The sequence below is a fragment of the Brienomyrus brachyistius genome, chromosome 22 (assembly GCF_023856365.1).
Source record: "Brienomyrus brachyistius isolate T26 chromosome 22, BBRACH_0.4, whole genome shotgun sequence".
Lineage (NCBI taxonomy): Eukaryota > Metazoa > Chordata > Actinopteri > Osteoglossiformes > Mormyridae > Brienomyrus > Brienomyrus brachyistius.
In genome coordinates this window covers 13341851-13352669 of record NC_064554.1, presented here as the reverse complement: position 1 = coordinate 13352669, position 10819 = coordinate 13341851, and the positions used below count along the sequence as shown (strand labels likewise).

The 10819-nt window shown below is 48.5% G+C and overlaps 1 protein-coding gene across 4 annotated transcripts; it reads right to left on the bottom strand.

Annotated features, from left to right (window-relative positions):
* Positions 1–709: 709 nt before the first annotated feature.
* Positions 710–9884, bottom strand: LOC125717953 (retinoic acid-induced protein 1-like). 4 transcript variants are annotated; one of them, XM_048991361.1, is made up of 8 exons: positions 9387–9883; positions 6265–8270; positions 6054–6147; positions 5905–5954; positions 5500–5561; positions 4122–4165; positions 2740–3460; positions 710–758 (listed from the first exon to the last, which is right to left on the bottom strand). In XM_048991361.1, the coding sequence occupies exons 2-5, from the start codon at positions 8263–8265 to the stop codon at positions 5520–5522; spliced, it is 2187 nt and encodes a 728-aa protein (XP_048847318.1). In that variant the 5' UTR covers positions 8266–8270; positions 9387–9883; the 3' UTR covers positions 710–758; positions 2740–3460; positions 4122–4165; positions 5500–5519. The 4 variants fall into 4 exon arrangements, with proteins under 4 accessions (XP_048847318.1, XP_048847319.1, XP_048847316.1 ...); XM_048991362.1 differs by having other exon boundaries at positions 710–3460; positions 4122–4166; positions 5505–5561; positions 9387–9884; XM_048991359.1 differs by having other exon boundaries at positions 710–3460.
* Positions 9885–10819: the final 935 nt, after the last annotated feature.

Genomic DNA, 10819 nt, shown 5'->3' with positions numbered 1-10819 from the left:
CCGAGCACTTCTGGGAGTCATTGTCTGTGTATGGGAGGGTCACGGGGCAGGAAGAACAGGAATGGCACACTCAAGTGCCCTTGCACACTACGCTTACACACTCAAGTGCCCTTGCACACTACGCTTACACACTCAAGTGCCCTTGCACACTACGCTTACACACTCAAGTGCCCTTGCACACTACGCTTACACACTCAAGTGCCCTTGCACACTACGCTTACACACTCAAGGTACCTTGGACGGCAGCCTACATCTGCAAACACTGTGGGGGGGGATGACATTTGCCGCCTTTGAACACAAGCTAGGATATTATCGTAATGTTTTTCAGAGTGAAAATAACTAAAATGTCATAATCTGGTTTAAAAAAATACTTTGTTTACCTGCAGCTGCCGTGATTAAACCACAGAGGATATTTGGTGCATAAAACCAGTAACTTTGATTTTCCCTTTTAATTTCTATGGCAATATGGTGTGAAACAAGGTTACTCTGTGGGCAGAACGGCAGGCCTGGAGCTTTTAAACCCGGGCTGGTGGGTTTAATAGCGCTAACATTCACTGTCTGCTTTAACCATTTATGAAATAGGAGATTAACCAGCGGGGAAGCTGCTGTAACCCCGAGTACCACAGGCCTGAAATCCTGACTTGCCTTCATCAGCGCCGTAATACATCTGCAGACTTACCCAACAGACTGGCGTGACACGACGGAAGCGTCCCAATGTTCCAAGCACTTTATTTAGCAGTACCATTAAAAAAATATATCTGGAAAAGCACATAGTGTCAAATTAGCCTTAATGCACAATGTCACAAACAAAACCAATCAAAGGAGGAAAAAAACTGTTCTAATCATCTATTGTAAAATCTGTCTGGAAAATTCTCCCATCCAGAAACCTACTTATACAGAAACTGTACTTATACAATTCATCTCCATGTCTTCCTCGACACAATGATGTGGAATCACATGAGGAGAGTGACCAAAGCCGAGTTAAAAGGAAGAAGGTTTGTTTCTCAGAGTTATGACGACTGCTCTGCTCTTCCTATTACTGTAGCCGCTTCTTAATCGTTGTTGTTCCTGTTCAGGTGCAATGAGACTGTTACAGATATGCACATCACAAGGCATTATGGGTTAACCAGAGGTGGACATTTCAGGTCCCGGGAGTGCAAATCCAGACCAAGATTTTGTGTCAACCAACCAGCTGAGGACTCTGTGACTGTGACTCTTTATACTCAACTGATTGGTTGAAACAAAATCTTGGTCTGGATTTGTACTCCCGGGACCTGAAATGTCCATCTCTGTGGGAAACTACAGACTAGCCTCGCTGAAAGCATGGTCTGTGTTTAACAATGGCTGTGCGTGACCATGTGACTCCCCATGAAGTCCACAATGTAACCAAATTAGTCACATTGCTGTTTGGTTACATCACACCCATGTTTGAGTCCCTCCTGCCATATTGTCAATTAATTCTCATGCTTCAAATTTGCCAAATCAATGGATGGTCAGGATAATGTTTTCCCTCGAGCACAAATCGTATCACCAACCCACCCCGCTTCTATAGCTGCTTATCCTGGTGTCTTATCCTGAGAAGCACGGGGTGGGGGGGGCGCCCAGGACATGACGCCAGTCCATTACAGTGCAACGGATCAAACATAAGCTATATTTTTCACTGTGGGGTGGCTCGGTTTAAGTAAATAATTATCACAATAATAGATTCGTAAGAAGCCCCCCCCCACCCCCCAGCTGGGCACTAAAGCTATTATTTGGGGTGGGGACCTAACAGAGCTTAAACCAGACAGACACGTGCGCACAGGCTCGTCTGACCACAAAGCAGCAGACCATGGCCTCCAGAGGCATCTTACAAAATGAGAATTTGCTCTGCATTCAGGGTGTAAACGAAACATTTCAGGCGAAATTCAAGCCGAACTGTAGGGGAGAAACAACAACCCACTTCGTCCGGAGACCCCAAACGTAGCTTTTACAGACTAGCTCTTAACGACACCGACGACTTCATAAATAACTAACGATTCCTAAAACCATTCAAGGTCACCGCTGATGAGTCTTATGTCATCCGATACCTATTTAAATAGGAGACAGGCTGAATAGAACCGTCTTGGTAAACGGCATCACGGGATAGCTATTTGTCCAAAGGATTTCCCAGAATCCTCCTGGGGGCTGGGGGAGTGACAGCATCCTGTGGGTGGGGCACATTGGGTTTAGGAATGGGGAAAAAAACAGAGTACCTTTGGCACTTTTGGAGACCGGCATGTACGGCCATCAGTTTCAAAACTGCAAACAGTCTCCGAAATCACTCTAAATGGATCAGTATTAATCACTTGCAGAGGTGGACAGTTCAGGTCCAGAGTAAAAATCCAGACCAAGATTTTGCTTCAACCAACCAGGCTGAGTTCCCTGTGACTGGGACTCTTTATTCTCAGCTGATAGGTTAAAACTTGGTCTGGATTTTTACTCTCTTGACCTGAACAATCCAGCTCTGATTTAAGGTGGAGATCTTGATACAGCCTTAGGAAAACACAACGTCTGAGCCCTCAGGCTATAAAGATGGAGCTGCTCTCTGGAGGGGGGGGGGTCACAGTCTTGCGTCATTCAGACCTGTTAAGTACCAGCCATTCCCCCCCCAACATGACAGCATCCTCACACTACATGTTTTATACCACAGTATATAAAAGAGGCCCAGATTGGTCAGAGTACCAGCAGGCAAGAACCAACCAGAAAAGGCTTCTTTACCTCATGCCCTGTGCCACTGCTCGGCTGATTGGAGGAAACGACACGACCTGCTATGCCCCGTGATGCAAGGTGACCCTCAGTGGAGGAGGGTGGGGAGGAGGAGGAGCCAAAAGTAGCAGCTACAGGGACTGAATCGTTACTCGGGTTCAACCCAGGCGAACTCCGAGAGAGAGGAATTCTTTCGTTCACATTCACCTTGGTGTTTTACAGAAACAGACCGTGTGAATTTTAAAATAACTCTGAAATAAAATAGAAAAAAAAACATCATTAAATATACACAAGTCAGTCAACCCAGCCCAACAAAATATAACTTCCTGAAGAAAATAAAAACATTAATGTCTTCAGTTCATTTTAGTGGACAGGATGCCACCGGTTTCACAGTGAGATCTAAAAAAATGTACATGCGAGGCGGGTACTACATATCTCCCCCCCCGTCACGGTCGACATCGTGGATTACGATGGTCCCTTCCGTAAACGGGCCCCACTCTGAAGATATGGTTCTGGAATCCGTCAGAGCAGATAAGGACCAGCAAAAACAGATGAAGGCTTCCAGGAAAGAATTTTAAAAAATAATCATTGAAAAAAATATTGTGTTTTGCATTGAAAAAGGCCACTCCTCAGGTAGGCCCGACCCTCCAGGGGCATTGTGGGTACTCGCACAGCACAAATGTGAGGGACATGCTCACATTCCTACACCCAGCTCACAATGATGCCATCCAACCTGCAAGGGAGACACGAAGAAGGGAGCAGAGAGTTAATTCCAGGCACCTGGGTCAGCAGAGTGCCCACACACCGTCAGAACTATGCTTGGGGAACACAAGACATACAAGCAAAGGGATCAAACGGGCTGTGGCTCAGCCCCGAGACAGGCATACCCTCGCGGTAGTGCGTCCACCGCCGCTTAAGTTAGTCAAACGCGAAACAAACGTATCAACGATCGAGATGGAAGCTGGAGAATGAGGCCAATGTTTTACAGGGTGTTCGGGCCGCGAACGCAGAGAGGTTTACACCTGGGCAGGTCACATGGTACAACACCAAAGGGCACGAGTGATGTTTTTGAAGATAAAGACATCCCCCAACCCCCCCCCCCCCCACCATTGCTGCCGACAGGCTTCACCATGCAGAAAACCTAAAGCCTCGTTTCAGCCCCAATCCTTAACGACCCAATGGAAATTACCAGAAAGCTGCTGCCACACAGGAGGTTTCAAACGCCACCTTTTAAATACTTTAATACGAGTTTTGCGTCTACAGCGTGTGTGTATACAAATGTACATTTCCACTTCTATAAACGCTTTAAATAATTTCAGTTCTGTCCAGCTCCAAAACGTAAAACTATGGCAAACATCCTCGCAGGATTTGAGGACATTTCTGCTCAGACTTACCGGGTCGTCCTGCGTCCAGAGAAATGTCGCGACTCTTTAGTAGACTGTAAAGGAGGGTAGACAGTAAAATCATTAACTTTGTACAGTACGAATAGCCTGAGATCTACCTGAATACCATATAAAGTTCTGGAAAAATTTAAAGAGACCACACTATATATTTTTTAAATTTGCATTCTTAAATCCTGGTTTAATCCTGATTCTGCTACACTGAGCAGCAGGTCGCTTTCAGGCTCAAAGTCTCCAAGATAACAGCACACAAGAATAAGGTGAAGCAGGAGACGCTGGGAACGACCAGAAACCAGCCAGGCAGAGGGCAGAAGGAACTTTCTAATGCCAGAGGTGACCGTCAGCTTATCCGGCAGTGCCTCATGAATCAGAGGGTGACCTTCAAAAGGAAGTGCACTGCTAGGACAGGTCATATCAGGGTCCCAGAAGCAGGACTGAAGACCCATGAAGGAAGGAAGGAGCCCTTCATTAATGAGAAGCAGGGAAGAGCCAGACCGCAGTTTGCAATGATATTTTACACAGACTCACACCCATGAACTGAGAAATGAATGTGGCTGAAAATACTGCTGTGGTCTCTTCATTTTTCCCAGAGCTGTACATGCAGTATTTCGGAATAACGGTTGGTTTTATACTGTATTTTTCTGTCTGTTTTGAGTCTCAGACTTTTCAATTGTCAGATCGTCGGTGTTTAATGTCTTTAATATTCAAAATAATATTCTATTTGTCACCATTTTCTTGCAATATGACCAGCAATATCATAATTTCATCTCACTGTATGGATTATATATATATAGTACCAGTCCAAACTTTGGACACACCAAAGCCGCCTACAACGTAGAATGATAGAGTGTCGCATCACATGACCTGGTCACCTGACCTAAAAACACCAGAGATGGTTTGGGAGGCGTTTGACCAGAGACTGAAGGAAGAGCAGCCAATGAGAGCTCAGCATATACGTGGGACCTCCTTCAGGACGGCTATAAAATCATCTCAGGAGGCCACCTCATGGAACTGGCCCAGAGGAGACAGGAGGGTCAGGCAGTGCCTGGAGCGATTGGGGTTAAGATTTAAGAATAATATTTTTGGTTTAATACTTCTTTAGTCAGTGCAAAATTCCATATGTTATTTGATAGTTTTGATGTCTTTATAATTATTCGAAAATGTAGAGAATAGTACAAATAAACCTTTATATGAGCAGGTGTGTCCAAACTTTTGACTCATACAATAGCTGAGGGTGAAAATAAAGAAACTTGACTTTAAATGCTACCAAGAAGTGAATTTTAAAGGACAGTCAGCAGGAAGCACACAAGACCGCAGCGTAATAACGTGAGAGCGGATGACAGTGAGAGTGACAATTCCAGAGGAGTGTCACCTGTCATGTCACTCGTCGTGTCACCAGTGTTCCGGTGGAGCCGAGCCTTTCACTGGTCTGTTCTGGGGCAGAGAGAGAGACAGTTTATAGCTCATCCCACCGCAATCCAAGGCAGGAAGAATCAGATTATTAAGGTTTCAAACTGACAGTAGGGGAGACCATCACGTCCTCAAGGTCGCAGCCAATATTATTTTGCTTTCCGTACACATTTGGCAACCTTAGTCGACCAATCACAAATCAAGTCGATCTGTTGCGACCGTCTGAAAACGTCGAAATATTCAGAGGTGGATAGTTCAGGTCCAGATTGGTCTAGAGTTTTACTTTCTGGACCTGAACTATCCACTTCTGGAAATATCTCCTTACTTTCTGTCCTTGTTCCATACTCTGAATCCTTACTTCTCCTACCTTATGTGTCGGGCACTTCATGGAGAAATTCTCTTTGTTCAGCACACAGTCTGGAAGGAGAGCGGTTAAATCCGTCAGCCTCGGCGAGGCGGTCAAGCGAAGGGATTCGGGGGATTTTAATGGTAACCGGGTGCTTATCGGTCTCTTACCTGCCTGCACGGCACAGCTGAAGTGGAATTTGCTGGGGCAGGTTTTGAAGAAGCACCCCAGAGTGGCCCCATCCTTGTGGCACAGGGAACATACCTGTGGTATGTTTTTTTTTTTTTAGGGTGAGGGTGACAGATGATAAACAATAAATCAAAAGTATTTACGCTAAAGACGACGGCGGGAAACGGCCCCCAGCGGGCGGCTCAGTCTTACCGTCTCCCGGCCGAATCGGACCGCCTCTTCCAAGCCATACAGCTTCCCCTGGACTAGGAAAACACCCGGTGACCAGACTCCGCAGTCCTCGTGGATCCAGTACTCTCTGGGGTCCGGTTCGCAGTGACGCTCCTCGGCGGGGGCGCCCTCTTTGGGCCACTTGCTTGGGCGTGTCAGGCACACATCCCTGTCGCCAAGCCGCCCGTGAGCCGTTTCCGACGGGAACCCCCGCTTCAGTGCACCGCCCTGCAGGCCGCAGGATGAATCTGACTGGTTGGACTCCTCCTCCTCCGGGGCGTGGGAAGGAGAGGGCGGCGGTCGGGGCGGCCCGGTCCCAATGGGACGGTACGGTCCGTGCAGGTCACCCAGCTCTAAGACGTTGGACGCCCTGTGGCACAGGCAGCACAGGGGCCCGGGCCTGATACCCACCCCGGTGGCCAGGCGACCCAGAAGCAGGCAGGAGCTGGTGGGCACAGCACTGGAGCCGAACTGAGAGTCCGCCTGCGGCTGGCCGTTCTGCCGCCCGGTTTGCTCCTCCTCAGGGCTGTTCACCACAGAGCAGACGCTGAACTCCCCTCGCTCCAGGCGCACGTAGGGCACAAAGGCGTCTGTCGCGGTCGAGCACCGACGGTCCCCCTTGTGGCTGGCGTACCTCAGCGTGATTTCGGGCTCCCGGGGGCCAAAGAGGGCCGACGGGCCCAGCTGCACACTCCTGGGCCTCTTTCTTGCCGAACGCGGCTTCTTCGCCACGACTCGGCTGCTCGCAGAACACTTCCTGCCCCCCCCCTGGCCCCCCCTGGCCGCATCCAGGCTTCTCGGGTCATCCCTCTCTTCGCCACTAGGCGGCGAGGTACCCTGTAGACCACTCTCTGGTGGGGTGGCGGCTAAGGTAGGCCGCGCCGGAGGAGAGCAGGTCTGCGGCAGTACGCCCACGCATTCAGGCTGCTGGCCGCTGTGATCGTCACATGCTGCCTTCGTCCCCAGCTCTTCCCCAGACCAGGCTGACATCTCCAGTGAGGCCTGAACATCTCCAACCTCGCACACTCCACTCTGCAGACTCATCGGCATTTCCTCGCCTTCTGCATCCAGGCTACCATGCTGTTCAGGTGGACGGCAATTTGCTGCCTTTACACCTGGCAGAGGTATGATGTTGTGAATGGTTTCGGATGTGACCGTCCTTACTGAGCAGGTACTAAGCCCCGCATCTCTGAAACAACAACCAACAGCGGCATCAAGTTGGCTGCCCCAGACGCCCTCATTATCTAATGGACTTGCTCCGGGCCTCGGCGATGCGCCGGACGATTCCGTGACCAATGCCTCATCGCCACGGTCCCTTCTGGGCCGTTCTGGCCCTGCTAGAACCGTAGAACCGCCGGATCTCTCCCCTGCTGGTCCAGTTCTTTTAGCATCTAGAACTGAGGTAACAGGATTCTCCCCCGTGGCTGACCGAGGCTCTATGGAGGGGGCTGCCCTGCCACCTGGTGACACAGGAGCGGTACATGCGGCGCCCCCTGCACCATAGAGGTGCCCCCCATTTACAGCATAACACCCCTGTGTGGGGACATGGCCCTCGGCCCCACCTGAGCACGGGCCTCGACCCCATGACCCAGCGGCACACCCGTCCCTTTGCCGGGGGTGCACGGACCCATTCTGTCTTTCCGCTTTCTGGCCTCCCCACTGGCTGGCGGTTGCTGACTTCCCGTGGCCCAGCTGCGCAAAGCAAGCTCCCCCCGCAGCTTCTCCCTTGGTCCTAACCGGCCCATCAGGCACCTCTGTCCTATCAATGGGCCATTCCAAACATGGGGGGGAGACCCTGCGGTCACCCACCGGCACTCCGCTGACGCAGCCAGACCCTAGTGCCCTGTTTAGCGTCTCTGCAGCGCCGGCATCGCCCAGGGTCTCTCTACGCCTCCTCGACAGATCGATGGCTCCTGCCATGCTGTGCATCTGAGCGTCCTGAGGATGGGGTCCATCGCACTGGCTTAAGGGCCAGGAGTCCATATCAGCTACAAGAGACACAAAGAGCACCATCAAACCAACAGGAAGCAACGTAACTAGCAAGCAGAGGTGTATGTTTGTGGCATTGGGTTTCCTATAGATACTGTGGTGCAAAGGCAGGCAGTTGGGCTGATTGGCTACTCAAAAATGCCTGTAGTGTGTGATTATGTGCATGAGCATGTACCCTACATCCCATTCTGGGTGTGTTCCTGCCTTGTGCCATGTGCCCTGGGACTGCCTTCAGGCACACCCATCCAGAAAAGGAGTTGAATCCTTCATGTACTTTAGTTTGTCTTGGAGATTAAACATGATGTCTATACATTACACTAACATACCGTACTGCACACCTATCTGTCAAAATCAATTACTTGTTAAAACTGTGCAACAATTTCCTTGAGTTGTAACTGAAGATTTTAGTTCCCACATTATGAGATCACACCCTCTATAGAAAATAATTTGATCGTAATTATTAATTGCGCTCTGTACTGTTCACAAGCGTTTCCAACCGTATTGCCTAAGAAAAGCTGCCAAACCTGTCGATCGTGTCGACTTCTGTTACATGGATGTTAATAAGTTCTGACACGAAGCCATGCGCCGATGACCCCTTTTTATATTCAGGGATCCTGCGGGAAGCACTGGCGGGACACCATGCTCTACATTCGCTCGCGTGAAGCCCCCCTTAAAGTTTCGGGATCGGTCGGCGTGTCCCGCGGAGCCGCGAGCCCCCCGTGCTGCGTTCGCACGTTACTGCTCGCAAACCCCTTTACCTCGGTTACTGGGGTGGGGGGTGGGGGGGGGATACGCGGCTAACCAGCTAACAGCCACGTTCATTGAAAACTAGGTAAAATAAAAAAAATTACCAAACCATACCAGAAACCACGCCGTAGGACCTTTCAGTGCCGATCGTTTATCTGCGTAGCTTTACATAGATATAAGTTACCCAGTTACCGCAGAAGTACCCTGCGCGAATGCATCACGAGTTAGGGCTCCGGACGCTAATTGTTCTTAACCTTAAAACACTCAGCAGCATCGACGGAGTAATTAATTTACTGTGTTTCTGACATGATATGGGGGGACTGCATGTCCATTTCACGTTGGACTCAGATCGCCTTTCGGAAACTTACTTTGTGAGCGGATGGCCAGCCGCCGGTCCCAGGGCCAGCACGCCGCAGCGCATCGCCAACGGCGTTAACCGGTGACAGATGATATAACTTTGCTCCCCTTCCGTGTTCCAGTTGTGCTCAGAGGCTGCCGGAGAAGCCGGCTTAGGATCCCATCCCGCAGCGGCTAGGCCCGGCTTTCGCGGCGGAAAACAAAAGAACCTGCCTTTACTTAACCCGACAGGAAACTTACCGAGACGCTAGGGGACGTGGATGGCACGATCGGCTAATTCAAACTGAAATCGGTGGCGCCTTGCATCTTCTTCGCCCACCCCGCCTTGTCTCCAAGCCGTCCGGACGGCACCGAGCCCAGCGTATCACCGCCAATCGGGGAGAATAAAGGGGAGGACGCCGGACTTCCTAAACTCTCCATGACCGGCGAGCGGCGAACCGTGCCAGCTCCTCCAAAGACGTTTTACTAAACAAGACCCACGATCGACGATTAGTTCCGGGTTTTGATTTGTGAGGGACAACCAGACCTCGGGGGCAACAAAGGATTACTCACATCATTGTCTATAAACATTCACAGTATGTGTAAGATTGCTTAGTGAACTTCATCTCAACAATATGTGGTCGTGCATAAATGTAGCCTAATTCTTCATTTATTGTTCATTCGCACAATTACCAAGGAAATGCCCTTTTCTATACCAGTACGTCTACACGGCAAAATACAATTGTGTTTCTAATAACAAATGCAGCCAGTACTAATGTAAGTAATAAAAGGCAAACTGTACTAAATCCTATGATTTCTGATATAGCTAATTTATTTACTACAACAAGATAAATGCAATGTATATGATCTAGGTTGTCCTTTAAAAAAAATTACAGTTTTAATATTTATATTAACATCTGCTTTTCAAGACGTCCATGTAGCTCATGTCGCCAGTATAACACAGAACGAATCATAGGTCTTGTTCAAAAAAGTCTTTGGTTACAAGAATATATATCATCTCCCGATAACCACTCAGCAAAGCATCATGGGTGACGCTCTCTGAAGAACGCCGACCAGAATGCAAAGGTAGACATTGTAGAAAAAAAAAACGTTTTTTTTAATTTATTTTTTAAAATATAAGTTATGTTTTAATTACGAAAGCCTACATTTGAAAAAATAAATAATAATTGATGTAAATAATTTCAGGCTCCGGTGTCCAAAATGCGTTGTTTTCTATTTTAATTTTAAACTGCTATAAACCTAAAATGCTATAAACCTTTTGCAATAATAACCGTACTATTATTATTATCATTATTATTTTATTGTTGTTGTTGTAGTGGTTGATTCTTATCAACTGCATAGGCTACCGTTCATTTGTCTATTAATTCCAGTTTTGGAGGAACTGTCCAGTTGCATTATTGTGGAAATTTAGTTTAGAATGATTTTGAACCTAAAGTATTAATCA

Excerpts from the sequence above, each read along its gene's own strand:
- LOC125717953 (XM_048991362.1), bottom strand. The coding sequence starts at position 8,265 with ATGGACTCCTGGCCCTTAAGCCAGTGCGATGGACCCCATCCTCAGGAC. Across the intron at positions 6,148-6,264 it reads TCCGATTCGGCCGGGAGACG|GTATGTTCCCTGTGCCACAA; the intron begins GTAAGACTGAGC and ends AACATACCACAG. Across the intron at positions 5,955-6,053 it reads CAGCTGTGCCGTGCAGGCAG|ACTGTGTGCTGAACAAAGAG; the intron begins GTAAGAGACCGA and ends CTCTCCTTCCAG.